Source organism: Neovison vison, chromosome 2, assembly GCF_020171115.1.
Source record: "Neovison vison isolate M4711 chromosome 2, ASM_NN_V1, whole genome shotgun sequence".
Taxonomy (NCBI): Eukaryota; Metazoa; Chordata; class Mammalia; order Carnivora; family Mustelidae; genus Neogale; species Neogale vison.
In genome coordinates, this window is record NC_058092.1 from 211,812,126 (window position 1) to 211,827,800 (window position 15,675).

The 15,675-nt window shown below is 40.6% G+C and overlaps 1 protein-coding gene across 1 annotated transcript in view; it reads left to right on the top strand.

Moving 5' to 3' along the window:
- The first annotated feature begins 626 nt into the window (after nucleotides 1-626).
- ENTPD7 (ectonucleoside triphosphate diphosphohydrolase 7) overlaps nucleotides 627-15,675 on the top strand; it is a 40,325-nt gene continuing 25,276 nt past the window's right edge. The window contains exons 1-5 of the mRNA XM_044240294.1: nucleotides 627-782; nucleotides 1,028-1,130; nucleotides 1,938-2,120; nucleotides 14,253-14,458; nucleotides 14,719-14,869. Coding sequence (XP_044096229.1) covers nucleotides 1,123-1,130; nucleotides 1,938-2,120; nucleotides 14,253-14,458; nucleotides 14,719-14,869 — 548 coding nt within the window. The 5' untranslated portion in view covers nucleotides 627-782; nucleotides 1,028-1,122. The remainder of the gene's footprint in view (nucleotides 783-1,027; nucleotides 1,131-1,937; nucleotides 2,121-14,252; nucleotides 14,459-14,718; nucleotides 14,870-15,675) is intronic.

Sequence of the window (15,675 nt, forward strand, 5' to 3'; positions counted from 1 at the left end):
AAACGGCTGGTGTCAGCAAGGAAGAAAAACATTAAGGAAACATTCATTACCTCTCTATATATTACTGTCAGGTCCGAGAGGGCAGGGGCACAGGGGCTTACGTCTGGCACACAGTAGACATTCAATGAATGTTGAAGGAATTCGGTGTAAACGATATTGTCCCCCATTTCTGTTTCTCTAACAGGACAAAACAAGGAAGCGAAGGCCCAAGTCTGGGAGGCTATAAGGCAGGTTTGATTCTGGGATCACGGTTGCTGGACAAAATACCTCTGATAGGTTGTGGGCAAGGGATGCATTTCTCTCGCGGCCACTGCAAGACTCACCTGCCGGCGCCGCTCGGTCCTGGAAGCGGCGGCGCAGCACGAAGCCAGCGGAGAAATCGCGCCGCCAGGAGGGCAGCGGGCGCAGGGCACTCCTGCACCGCTTCGCCCGGCTCACGGGAGCGCCTACCGGGCCCGTCGGGGCGGAGCTACGGCACGACGCCTTTCCGGATTGGAAGCGCGCTAAATCTCGGGGCGGGCATTAGAAGCTGAACGCTCTTGGGGACTGGCCACTCTGGCGAACGGACGTGCGGCGGCGCTACTAGTTCGCCCGCGGCCCCGGCTGGGTGGAGGCTGGGCCCCTCTCCGCGGGTCTGCCGTCGGTCATTGGCTCCCTGCGGTTTCCTTGGGGACGTGGCGCCGCCGTTCGCCCAGGCCTCTTTCCGGCTGGGCGAAAGGCCGCGGGGAAGCGCTCTGGACCCGGCGGAACGTTGCCGAGGGAGCCTGCGGGCCGCTCGACCTGTGAGTGCGAGCGGGGGAGGGCCGCGGGGCTGGGAGAGGCGGGGAGGGTGGGGAGGGGAAGTGGGCACCCCCACCTCGCCACTGGGAAGCGCCGCTGCCTCGAGAACGCCCGGCTCCCGGGGAGTCGGCTTAGCGTCAGCTGGGCCCCGGGAAAAAAGGTGGGTGGGCGCCTTGGCCTTCCCTCGGAGGTCTAGTCCTGTGGGCACTGCTGGAGGTAAGCCTGAAACCCCACGAACTCTTAACAGGCTGCAGACTTAGGAGATGCCTGAGACAAGGAGACCAATTTCTCAGGGCAAAAAGAAAAGGAGGTGACAGGCACTGAGACCGCTGAAGGGATCCCATGGCTAGGTAAGTCAGCTTGGGGCTCCGTTGGGGGTGGCAGGTAGGTGGAGGGGCCCTGGGATGTTTTTACATGTGAGGTTTGCCCTAGTGCAGCATCTGGACTTGGCTGCTTGGTCGGATGGATGCAAAGAAGATCGAAGTGATTCCCCCCCCCCCCCCAAGACAGACACAACTGTAGTTTCTGGCTCATAACCCCAGGGTGATGGAGTGAGTGCTTGCTGACGTGTGAAAAGTGCTAAAATGTAATGTTCTTTCAGATTTCCATTTGAGTGAGGCTACATGCTTTCTGAGGAGGTTAAACAATTTTTTTTTAATGAACTTTGAAAATAGGATGAGGTCCTTTTGAACAATATGGAAAGTGAACTTCATATCATAGTTGAGTATGTGCATCCATACATTGTGATGCTCAGAAACTTTCAGAAAAGATTAATGTGGATCAAAATACCAGGTGGAACAGTTGTCAAATAGAGTAAGTGGGGAGAGATGCAGAACAGTAGGTACGGTGTAAAATCAGAGGAATGGAGATTCACACATGTATTCACACATGATACACATTTATGTTTGTGTAAACATGGAGTATCCCTGGAAAAATATATAGAAAACGGTACCAGTGGTTCCCTTTGAGTGGGAAATGATTGGTTAAGGCCAAAGGCGCATCTTCTAAAGTTTGAGACTAAGAGAACATTGATAGACTTCAGGTGGCATAAATTTTTGCCTTTATTAGGAAGGGCTTTAGTCCAGTTTAAAAACCATTTTTGAGCACTCAACCATAGAGACTTGCCTTACTTACTAATAATGTTTGTCTCATTTCAGGATCAGTTTTTCCTACCTCTGCCCAGCCTCTTGGTACTTTACTGTGCCCACAGTGAGTCCATTTCCACGTCAGCGGGTGGCATTCCTAGGACTCTTCTTCATATCCTGTCTCCTTTTACTTATGTTAATCATGGACTTTCGACATTGGGGTGCTTCATTACCACGAGATAGGCAATATGAAAGGTGAGTCAGCTTTAGATCTCTTTGATCAGACCTGGCACTGAAGTCATAAATATTTTGTCATTTAACATATTACTACCTTTGACCCTTTTGGGGAATACTGCAGTTTTATTAGTAAAATTGCATGCCACTTATTACATAAAGATCTTAAGTCCCGTTTTGGCAATGTTCACTTTTGATTCAGGAATGCTGATGGTGCATTTTAATCATGAAAGGCATCTTTCTATATTCTTGTTTTGGTGGGCTGACTTATTGGATGCATAAATGTTTAGGATTGTTATGTATTCTTGATGAATGAGCCCTTTTATCATTATTAAATGACTTTTTAAAAAATCCTTGATTATATTTTTTGCTCTGAAATCTTGTCTGGTATTAATATAATTACTCCAGCTTTCTTTTAATTAGTGTTATCATTATAGATGTTTTCCCATCTTTTTTTTGTTTTAGGCTTTATGTCATTATGTTTTGTATCCACCCAGTTTTTTAATAAGTAACTGCTTTTTATCCAGTCTGACAATGTCTGCCTTTTATTTGAAGTGTTTAAGTCATTTGCATTTTATGTGATTATTGATTATGCTTAGGCTTAAATCTGTCTTGCTATTTGTTTTCTGCTTGTCACATCTGTTCTTTGTTTGCTTTTCCTCCCTTCTTTTGAATTGAGTACATTTTTAATATTCCATTTTATCTCTTTTGTTGGCTGAGTAGATATAACTGGGTTTTTTAATTTTTCAAAAAAATTTTAAGTGGTTGCTTTAGGATTTAGGGTTTACAGTATATATTTTTAACTTATCATAGACTATCTTCAAGTAATATAATTCCTCTTCCCGCATACCTCTTTATCTCTTCTCCTGGGCCTTTGTGCTATTGTTACACATTTTTTTCTTCATATGTTATAAACACCATGTATTGTTATTATTTTTGCTTTAAATATTTCATTGTCTTTTAAAGAGATTTCAGAAATAAAAAACAGCTGGTATATTTCTCATTTCCGGGCCTTTTCATTACTTTGTACTATAGTTCATATTTCCATCTGGTATTTGTTCGTTTTGCCTAAATGACTTCCTTTAACATTTCTGGTAGTGTGAGTTTGTAATTGGAGAGTTCTTTCAACTTTTATGACCAAAAAAGTCATTTAGCTTTCCTTTGAAAATATTTGTGGGGTATGGAGCTCTAGATTGATATATATATATATTTTTTTCTTTCATTACTTTAGAAATGATGCTTCACAGGGCACCTGGGTAGCTCAGTTGGTTAAGCAACTTCTTTCGGCTCAGGTCATGATCTGAGGGTCCTGGGATCGAGCCCCATGGCTCACCAGGGAGCCTGCTTCTCCCTCTCCCTCTGCCTGCTACTTTGCCTGCTTATGCTTGCTCTCTCTCTGTCCAATAAATAATAAAATTAAAAAGAAAAAAAGAAATGATGCTTCACCGTCTTCTGCATTGCATTCTTTCTGAGGAGAAGTCTGCTGTAATTCTTAAATCTTGTTCTCTGTACATCACGTGTCTTTCCTCTAGCTTTTTACATTTATCACTGGTTTTGAGCAATTTGATTATGATGTGCCTTGGTGTAGTTTTCTTCATGATCCTTTCACTTGTGATTTGTTGATTCTTGCATCTATGGATTTATACTTTTTAATCAAATTCAGAAAAATTTTGACCATTATTTCTTCAAATATTTTTTCCCGACCTTCTCCACTTCTCCTTTGGTATCTTCAGTCACATCTTCACATATTGAACCATGTGAAGTTTTCTCACTCATTTTTTTCCCAGTCTTTTTTCTCTCTGTATTTCTTTCTGGGTATTTTATATTGCTGGGTCGTCCAGTTCACTAGTATTTTCGTTTATAAAGTCTAATCTACTGTTAGTTCCATCCAGTGAGTGCTAAATACCTTTTTTTTTTTTTTCTGGAAAATACATCTGAATTATTTGATATAGTTTTTTTTTTTTTAAAGATTTTATTTATTTATTTGACAGAGCGAGATCACAAGCAGGCAGAGAGGCAGGCAGAGAGAGAGGAGGAAGCAGGCTCCCTGCTGAGCAGAGAGCCCGATGTGGGCCTCGATCCCAGGACCCTGAGATCATGACCTGAGCCGAAGGCAGCGGCTTAACCCACTGAGCCACCCAGGCGCCCTATTTGATATACTTTTTTTTTTTTTTTAAGATTTTATTTTATTTATTTGACAGAGAGAGATCACAAGCAGGCAAAGAGAGAGAGAGGAGGAAGCAGGCTCCCTGCGGAGCAGAGAGCCCGATGCGGGACTCGATCCCAGGACCCTGAGATCATGACCTGAGCCGAAGGCAGCGGCTTAACCCACTGAGCCACCCAGGCGCCCTATTTGATATAGTTTTAATGCCTTACTAGTTACATAGAAGATCTGTATCTTTTATAACAATGATTTGTTTTGCTCTTGTTTTTTGAGGTTAGTTTCTGATTAGGCTACAACGTGAAATGATGATGTGTTGTGTTCATCATCAATATGACTTTCTCTTTGTTGTTTCTCAGTATCAGGAGACTTTGGGCTGCAAGTGACAGCCAAACTGACTTAAATAAAAAGAAAGCTTATTGGCTCACACAACAAGAAGTCCAGGAGCAAAGGGACCGTCAGTGCAACATTGGCTGTCAGGTTGAGAATCTCTGTCTCCGTTTTCCACAGTGTCAACTTGTTGAATGGTTGTAAGATCGCAGCTAGTAGCCACTAGGGCTACATACATCCACACTCATGTCCTACAGGAGGGAAACAGGTCTTCTATGCCCTTGTGTGAGAATGAGGAGAGCTCTTCCTGGAAACCTCCATCAGCCCTTTCCTTCAATCTTTTCTGGTCAGAATTGGGACATGTGATCACTCCCCTTAATATTTCTGGGTTGTTCTGTTTCCATAATTTTTCATTTCCACTTCACTTTGGTCATTCATCCCTTCGTTCATTCAGCAAGCACTTGCTGAGCAACCACTGTGTGCTAGGTGATGACAGTCACCAGGACATGGAGACTTTGGTACCTTTTTTCAAGAAGTTTATGTTTCCAACCTTTCCTCCCTCAACAGCACTATTCATTTGTATTTTTCATTCTGTCTTTCTGAAGAAGGAATATTTGTTTAGAGGACTATAGTTGTCAGTAATCAGCCTGAAGCAGTCTGTTAGCTTCAAAGAACTAAATCCATAGTTTGAGTGTTTTTTAAATACTCATTGAGATTTCCTTGACACACCTGAGGACAGTTTTCCACTGGAAGACAGCATGGTCTAATTATGGAATTCTATGTGGTTAATACGGCTAGGGTAAAGACTGTTAGGGAATGAGTGGTGAGCTGTGTGGCTGGAGAGGTAAATCAGCTCGAACCTGTTAAGTCGTTTGAGGGGGTTTAGACATTATTTTCAGGGCAGAGGGAAGGCTTTGAAAGGCTTCAAAGAGTGATATGATTGGAATTTCTTTTTAAAGAAAGCTCACTTTCGTGGTATTGTGGCGAATGGATTGGATGGGAATAAACATGAAAGGAAGGGAGATGAACTGGAATACTCCAGTAGAGATGACGGTCGCCTGAACTTGGGTGGAAGCAGTGATAATGGAGAGAAAGAAGTAAATGAATTTGAGGGATATGTGGGAGGTAGAGCGATCTGATATTCTTGTCTACCACTCTACCCCAAGTGGCAAGATCTGATAAATACTGAAGTTGAATTAATCGCAACAAGTTAGCTGCAGAGCTAAGGGACACACGTGCCTGTGTGGTTATCTTACCAAAGTCCTGACCCCTGTAATGCTCTAGTTGAGCAGCCAGCAGCCTTATAACCTAGATCTCCTGTTCTTTATTGAAAGGTTATGTGCATATTGCCACAAATTACTGTGTATCATTACATTTCACTCATGGCAGCCCCTGTGAGTCATTTTGGAAGCAAACATTCATTGAGAGTTTGCTGTGTGCTTGCTGCTATTGTAGATATTAAGGTATAAAGATGAATAAAATGTGGCTCCCGAACTCATGGAGTTCATAATCTAGTTAGGGAGGCAGATTTGGAGGAAGAATTATTTCCCAATGAGATAATAGTTTATATATATATATATATCTGTGTAGAATCAGGAACTGTACACAGTCAAGAATCAGGAACAAAGAATCAGAAATTAATCAGCAGAGGCCTATGAGTAACTAATGTCGATATCCTTAAGCTCATGCAATTTACTGATAAGATAGTCTTTCCCATAGACCCTGTTTGCTTTTATTTTACACACCGTGTTAATTAGCTTGGATTTGTCTTGTCTCAGAACACAGCATATAAACAGCAAACTAGATCGTGGTAGTAGGAAGGGTATGTTGACCATTAGATGCGGGCACACTGATGACAACTGCCAATAAATAATACGCTGGCATCTGCAGGGGAGAGTCTTTTATTTGAAATAATCTTGATTTTTCTTTTCTCTAGTTCCATTTTCTGCCCTATAGATATACACTGAAGATAATGGGCAGCATTATCTGCATTTAAAATATTCCTTCCAGAATTTTTTTCTTCCTGGTTGCTGCTGTTGCTTAAACATTGGTGAGCATTAGCTGATGATAAGATGATTAAGCAAATGATTAGGAATTGATGGAAATACTTCAATTTAACAGCTTATTAAAAAATCAGACAAGTGGTTATTGAGATTTTTATATTATATACTTATAATACAGTCATATTTTTTCCAACTTAAATTGTTCCAGTTCTCATGATGAAATTATATCAGTAGTTTGTATTGAAAAAAATAATTTGAATTTTTTACAGTCATTGGTGGAACTTAGCATATTTCTTCTGAGGCAACATGACCCAGGATTTTAGAAGCCTGCATGAGGGTTTTCCTTCTGTAGTTTCAAAACTGAAGAGTTGTTGTATTTGTTTGTTTGTTTATTATGAACATGTACCCATATTGCTTCAGGAAGGAGAAATCAGGAGGTTTGCATCAGAACTAGAATTTCAGAAAAGATAAATTTAGTCAGTGATGGGGGTATCAGTAAAGCTAGAATCCAGAGCTGTTTTTAACAGACTTTATTTTTTAGAGCAGTTTTAGGTTCACAGCTAAGTTTATCAGAAGTACAGAGGTTTCCCAGATACCCTCTACCCATACATGCATGGCAAAGCGATTTTTTTTTTTAAAGATTTTATTTATTTATTTTACAGACAGAGATCACAGATACACAGGCAGGCAGAGAGAGAGGAGGAAGCAGACTCCCTGCTGAGCTGAGAGCCCAATGCAGGCCTTGATTCCAGGACCCTGAGATCATGACCTTAGCTGAAGGCAGAGGCTTTAACCCACTGAGCCACCCAGGCATCCTAGCAAAGCGATTTTTAAGAGTAATTTTTCTTAGATATGTGTTTTAATCAACTCTTTGTCTGGCATGTGCTCTATAAGTAGTGCTCTGACAACTTCATCAGACTTAGTACATATTTTACTGCTTATTTATTCATTCATCTTTTCACTTATTCAGCAAATATTATTGTCTACACTGTGGCATCCAATAGGGTACCCACTTGGCACAGTGGCTATTTAACTTTAAATTAATTAAAATAAAATAAAATAAAATAAATTCAGTTCCTCACTTGCTCTAGCCACATTTCAGCAGCTCACTGGCCTCATGTGGCTAGTGGCTATCCTATTGGACAGATGGGGAATATTTCCATCATAGCAGAGAGTTCTGTTGGAAAATTTTAGCCCTAGGTAAATTGTTAATAATTTTTAGTATAAGGGGCACTTTTAGCATGTATACATATATAGAGTACAAGACAAATGATAAATTGCCTTTACTTGAATATTCTGTATATTCAATGAATTTCTTCTAAACCTTAATGTTTAGTATTAGTCACTTTTTTGTAGCCTCACTACTGTCTTCATTAGAGAGGAAATTTTTGTCTGGTTTACTGTTCTGAACAATGTCTTCGGTACCTGTTAAAAGGTGGTGCCAGGGCTCCTGGGTGGCTCAGTCAGTTAACCATCCAACTCTTGATTTCGGCTCAGGTCATTATCTCAGGGTAATGAGATTGAGCCCTGCATCAGGCTCTGCACTGCCCGTGAAGCCTGCTTACAATTATCTTCCTCTCCTTCTGCTCCTCCTCCTCCCAGAAGAAGAGTGGTGCCTTCATGTTCCTTTGTCATCTAGGTATAACTGTGAATGAGAGGTTCTGCATTGGCAGTGGGCTCAGTACTGGCCTTCCTTAGGAATTTCAATTCTGTTTAAAGCAAGTTGAAAAGAGACATTACTTTTGGTTAGGATAAAATGATAAACTTTGAGATATGCAGATGAAGTTAAGGCTTCTTATGTATAATAGAAAAATTCAGAGATTTTTCCTAGTGAAATTGAAGGCATTTACCTGCATTCTTTGGCATTTATTCATTTATTCACTTACTTGTTCTTTAATGGTAAGAACAAACACTTTTGTTTGTATGTGTTTTAATCAACTCTTTGTCTGGCATGTGCTCTATAAGTAGTGCTCTGACAACTTCATCAGAAGTTGTTTGTAAGCAGAGCTTTAAATTATAAATGCTCCTGACTGCTCTGATTAATCTTGTTAGGAGATAAGCAATAACCTTTACAATGCTTTCCTGTGCATTTATTACTATCATCAGTCATGCACAGCTACTTTCCGTATAATGTCATTATATTTGGTTCTGAGCCTTGAATGGAGTTGAAAGAGTATGATGACATTCAGCAAAAAGCTGGTAGCTCCATACTGATGGGGGTTGCTTTAATGGACTTTTGGCATGTTGCTGAGTTCTGTTTGAACTCTAGAAGTGGTATAATTAGTGTTGGTTGTAAGCTAGGTAATGGTTTGGTCAGTTACCACTCCAATGTTAATGTTTTCAGAGTAATGGCAGTGAAAGCCACTCTCTTCCAGTTTTACCTTGGGTGATGTATATGTGAGTAATTCCCTTTTCATTGACCGAGCAGTGATTAGAGGGAAATCAGGTTTCTCAAACAGAAACAGTATGTGTATGTGTGTAGGGGGGTTAAATATGTGGGATAATGAATCAGATCTGTCCTGGGAAAGCAGACATGAGGGATTCCAGAGCTTTTGGAACTTTTCTCATGGACTTTACATCCTCTTTAGGGATTAATTTAGTGTAATGTCAGCAAAGCAGGAGAGTCCAGCAATGCAAGTAATTGACCCTGATGGCTAAGGCCAGGACTGAAAATCACAAATGAAAACATCCAGGAAAGGAGCATTGATCCATTCATATCACAAGCTTGGACAGAGGAAGACCCCCAGGTGTTTGAAAACTGTTAAGAAGCCTGATTAGATCATGAGACATCCAAGTTTCAGAAAGAGGCGATGCTATTACTTCCCAAAGGGGAAAATTGTTCTTCAGTTACTCATTTGTATGCCTGATGAGAAAGATGGAGGCTTCTTGCTGACTTCAGCCATTAAGCAAAGACTCAAGTGGGAAGTGTAACATAAATGCTGTCTGGTCCTAGCTTTCACCCTTGTGTTCAAAGGTCAGCTGACATTTGTGACTAATGCACACATGGAGACTTCTAAGAGATGAGAAAGCAAAGTTGACTTGGACCCAACTTAGAGTTGCTTATCTTGACAGGAACCCAGGAGGGTGACAGGATGCTTTAAAAAGCCATTGAAATTTTGAGGAGACCAATTGATTTTTGAGTATGTATAGCTAGACAGCTAACAAAGACGTAGAGGAATTAACAAACGTACAGCTCTGTATTGTGAGCTCTGGACCAAACCAGCCAGTGTTGGTTGGTACACATCAGAGAAACATGAGGAATACCGTGACAGTTCTGAGATACTGCGGGTTAAGGTTTTTGTGCTTGAGAAATGCAAAGGTGAAAGAAAGAAATACGAAAGAAGTCTTAGGGGCTCATACTGGAATATAAACAAACTGCTTAAAGGGAATAATGACACTCCACATTTTAAAACAGAAGAAGGAGGCCTTTTTAGATCATTGTGAGTATTAGAAGAGTCAGCATTGTTGAGTGGAGGCTTCTTAAGAACTGGGAAGCCATGTCAAAGAAGGAAAGGGGGAGAGATAGGTAGAGAAGCAGGTGGATGTTCCAGAGAAAAAGGTTAGAGCAGTGGCTGTCAAAGTGTTTACTGACCCTTGGGAGTTCCTGAGACTCTTTCATGGTGTCTGTGAGGTCAAAATTTGGCCAAAACTGTTTTTGTAATACTTACTAAGATGTTATTTGCTCTTTTTTTAATTGCTAAGAAACACATAATATAAAATTACCATCTCAACCACTTTTAATATACAGTTCAGTAGTGTTAACTATATTCACATTGTCATTCAACCAAACTCCAGAACTTGTTCATCTTGCAATTCTGAATTCTCTGCCCATTGAACAACATCTCCCCTTTTTTCCCTCCCCATGCCAACTTCTGGTAGCCACTATTCTGTTTTGATGAATATGGCTGCTTTACTCTTATAGAAGTGGAACCATACAGTATTTGTCTTTTGTGACTGGCTTGTTTTACCTAGTATGATAACCTCAAGATTTACCCATATCGTAGCACAAGATGAAGTTTCCTTCACTTTTAAGGCTGAATGATATTCCATTTTATGTATATACCACATTTTGTTTATTCATCTGTCCGTGGATATTTATGTTGTTTCTACCTCTTGGCTACTGTGGTGTTTTTTTTGCCCCTTTCACTGAGTTGACATTTATACTAATGATGCAAAGCAACGGGTAGGTAAAACTGCAGGTGCCTTAGCACAAATCAAGATGGAAGCACCAAATTATGCTATTAATTATTGTAATCATCATTGTCACATAGTTGTAATGGGGAAAAAATTCCAGTTCCATTTAAGAATGTCTTTTTCATATTCTGTGTGGCAGCACTTCTGATGCACACTGGAGTTTTCTTGAGGAAAAGCCCTTGGGCAGTTGTTTGGGTTATGAACTGCTTTTATCATGGAATATTATTTTTACTTGAAAGAATGACTACCAAAAAAGCTATGGTTTTCAGACTTGGATATTTCATAGATTATTTTTTTGAAACCAAATGAAGTAAAAACCTGTCACTTTAAGGAAAACAACTGTCAGTGTTTATTGCCAATGATAAAATCTGAGCTTTTACCTGAAAATTAGAAGTTTGGAAAATTTGTGTCTGCAACTATGTGTTTGCTAGCTTCTCAATACTTAAATGCCTTTTTTGGGATAATATGGGTAGTGATACTAATGAATGAGTGGATGGGTTTTGTTTTTTTTAATACTGTAGAATGAAATGTGTCAATGTTGGGAAGATTTGCATCCTCAGTGAACCAGTATTTTTGAGTATAGGATGTTACAAAATTATGCAAGGATAAAAGTCATTCAAAGTGCAAGATAGACTGATGGTTAACTTTATAGAATATGAAACGTTCTTAGATAGGGTTTTAGATTTCACATTGCAACTAGCCTTTAAGAAACTTCACTTCTTGAGTTTTAGTGTAGTATTAAAGAAGACTATGCGCAGTGATCTAAATGGTCTCTTAAAGTATTCCCTTTTCCAATAACATGTCTCCACGAAGCTGGACTTTTTGAAATACTTCAGCCAAAACAACATATTGTAACAGATGGAATGCAGAGGCAAATAATGAGAATCTAGCTGTCTTCTATTAATCTACACACTAAAGAGATGCACAAAACCATAAGACAGTGCCACTCTTCTGAGTTTTTTTTGTTTTAAAAAATAGTTATTTTTATAAAATATATTAATATGTAATGAGTTTATTGTTATATCTAAATTAATAAATTCTAAAAATTTTTGTTTTATTTTTGTAACATGATCAATATAAATAGATGTAACCCACATATACAAAAACTCCTTTAAATCCAATAGTTTTTAGTAAAGGGTCTTGAGCCCCAAACATTTGAGAACCAATGAACTGGAGAAAAGTTATTCATTAAGCAGGAGGGAATGGGATTCAGAATCTAGTGAGAAAAGTAGAGGGGAAGATTTTCAGAGGGGGAAATCAGAGAAGGATCTGTGAAGCATATGAAGTAGAAAGATTGCTAAAATGAGAAATGAAAAGTCTCTGTGGGCGAGAGATTGCTTATCTTGCCTATGGCGTGCTGTGAGATCAGTATTTGCACAAGTTCTGTAACTTGAATCCAGATATCTTCCCAGCTTTCATGTGAGAGCAATGAGCTGTCGTGAGTTGATTTGTGGATTATAAGCCCAGTTCAGCCCAGTCATTTGATCAGAATGGATAAGTATGTGGTTTTTGGGACTGTAAGTTGACTAGACTGTAACAGTTTTTACCACCTGCTTCATTTCCCATAACTCACTGTGATGTTGGATCCAGAAAAAAGTTCTGCCTGACCGTATCTGTGTAATAATTTGCAGCATTATATTGGAGCCCAAATACATGTTCTTCCTTTATTTTGTATTGTGCCTTAGGAAAGGTACTTAGCTCCCTTTTTTTCTTTCCACAGTTTCTACATGGTCATCTATTCATCAAGTTTGCTTTTCTGTCCAAAGTAGGGAATTCTATGGTCTTCATAGCAATGTGAAATCACCGGTAAACACAGACTAGATTGTCTTCAGGGGTGGGACATGTGGCTTATTGCCTGATCAGAGGTAGATTTCCTGCAGAGCTATTGATACCTGTACTTCAAGGCCCCAGACCTGTATGGACTCCTTTCGCATTTGTAATGTTGAATCTTTCTTTAAAAAGATCACCTCCCCAGTGGCGCTGGCTTCAGGCTTCACAAAACCTAGTTCCGAGGGCTTCTGTGCAAGGGTCTAGGGGATCTAGGAATTCACTCTAAATATAGTGTTGGGTGACTGGGGCAGATAGAAGGAAGGTTGTTCAGCTGTGATTCTTGAAAAATTCACAGCGCTGCTTTCAGAGCATTTATCCAGCGATTGTCTCAATGTATAGTAATACTCAATCAAATTTAAAGGAATTTTGAAGACATCTGAATCTGTCTGCCATGTAGTATGGATTTGTAGCACTGAGAAACAGCTCTTTTTCCATATAATAAGCTAAGAGCCGTTCTTCCTGAGCTCCCCTTCAAGTGAAGCTTTTGAAGAGGAGTTGATAATATTTGTACTTTTCAGACCCTCGGGTTCTGAGTGAACTTTAATGTTTATTAAAGACTCAGAGCTCAGGAGCGTTTTTACCAACCCTTAGACTTCTTTCCTTCTGGATTTGCCTGCCCTTTTCTCCCGAGAGTCTTCCATTATTTGCTCTCCCAGTACTCATCACGTAACAAGAGCAGCGGCAGCCCAGCGCTGAGCTAACCACTCAGCACTCTCATACTCTTATTTTACAGATGAGAAAACAGTCTGAGAGAAGTTAAGTAACTTGTTGAAGGTCACACAGCATAGAAAGTGCTAGAGCTGAGATTCAAACCTTGGTGTTCTGATGGTAACATCTTCACTTGTTTCATCTGTCTGCTGTCAGCCAAATAAATGTCTTGTAATAAGAATCTGAAAAAAATCTCACCACAAAGTACTGCTGTCCTTGGGCCTAGAAGCTTTTTGGTGTTTTTTTTTGAAGCAGTATAATGTTTTATTTTTTAAACTGGGTGTTGGGCACAGAGGCATTGTCTTATTGTTATTACTTATACATACTTTATAAACATTCTTTCTATGACTAAAAAATAGTTTAAAAGATTGTAGAGAAGAATATAGTATTTTAAAATGCATTTTTTATTAATGCAAATCTAGCACTAAAAAATACAATGCAAAACGCCCCATAAATTTTTACCACCTAAAAACACGTATTAAGTGATAATCATTCCAAAGTATTCTTTAGATACAGAAAAGATGAAGAGAAATTATTCGGATTCATTTAGTTAATCAATGTGTGTAACAAACTGCCCCGAATCTTAGTGGCTTATTACAACAAAATCCAGTAATTTACTCAGGCCTAGAAGCTCTTTAAAGTTGGTAAAAGATTTGGTACTTCAGCCAGTTTCATAACTGCCTCCAAACATGGAGGAGTCTTTTAGTTCTCTGATTCCAGTGGCCTCTAGGCGAGTGAACCAGCTATTGCCTCATACATATCCATCAGTAACTATGGTCAGTGTTGTTTCATTCCTTGAGACGTGTGGTTCCATGTGGTTGGCACATATAGACAGTTAATGAAGACTCATGAACAAATGAATTAAAGTAGTCGTGCCTTTTGTGGACCTGGATGCTTGATACCAATTTCTCTTTCCGCCTGGCGTAGGTATTTGGCACGAGTCGGGGAGCTTGAAGCGACTGACACTGCAGACCCAACTCTGAATTACGGACTTGTTGTGGACTGTGGCAGCAGTGGCTCCCGGATTTTTGTTTATTTCTGGCCAAGACATAATGGCAACCCCCATGATTTGCTGGACATCAAACAGATGAGAGACCGCAACAGCCAGCCGGTCGTTAAAAAAATCAAGCCAGGTACTAATTGGAATATATTTCGTTGTCAGTCCCTTTTTATCTGCTGCAGGCATGAGAGAGGAAGGAAGAGGCAGAAGGAAAGAGACAGAAAAAAACCTTTTTTTCCCTTGAGATTCTGGATAATGGAAGGGATATCTCATTCGTTGCTGCTCCCGTCCTCACAAATAATGACGTGTTTAGGGCCTTAAGCAGAACTTCATGGCGTATCAGTCTTCTGAGTCAGTGTGATCTGCTTTTTAAAATATTTTGTCTTGCTTAAGGAATCTCTGCAATGGCAGACACCCCAGAACATGCCAGTGATTACCTTCGTCCTCTGCTGAGCTTTGCTGCTGCGCACGTGCCTGTGAAGAAGCACAAGGAGACACCCCTCTACATCCTCTGCACTGCAGGCATGCGGCTTCTCCCCGAGAGGTGAGGGCTCGGGTCTGGACACAGGAAAATGGCTGGTACAAGAGTTAGAAGACTGATTCTATTTTTTTTTTTTTTTGAAGATTTTATTTATTTATTTGACAGAGAGATAGAGATGGCGAGAGAGGGAACACAAGCAGGGGGAGTGCGAGAGGGATAAGCAGGCTCCCCACTGAGCAGAGAGCCCAATGCTGGGCTCAATCCTAGGACCCTGGGATCATGACCTGAGCCGAAGGCTGTTGCTTAATGGCTGAGCCACCCAGGCGCCCCACAAGACTGATTTCTACACATTGTTCTCTGTAGTTCCCCGGTCTGAAGGTGGGCTGGGGATATATCACACAAAGCTGGCAGGTGGCAGGCAGTAAAAGGCTCTCCTTGCTCAAAATAGAGCAGGGCCACCTCCACACATCATTATTTCACAATCTGTTGTTCAGAGCTTCGTGTCACTTGCTTCTTTGGGATCGATATCTGAGATGGCTGTAATGATTGTTAGTTTTGATTGAGAAGCAATGGTGTTGGTGGTAACTTTAGGATCACTAGATGGGGAACATAGTTAGAGAAGGGCTGTAGGAGGTTCATCTGAGTGACTGGGTACCTGGAGGCCAGTAGGAGAGGCTCTGGTAGGAATGCTGCTCTGTCTGCAACTGCCTGGCTCCCTGGTGATAGTTGGTGCTGCTTGCAAAACTCAGTCTCCATTGCTTTAGACTAGCTTTTTCCATCCCAACCAGTCCAGTGTCCACTTGGCTTTGGTAGTTTAGCCCAGGATCTTGCCACCTGATCCCTCTCCCTTCTCTGGAAGAGGAGGAAGA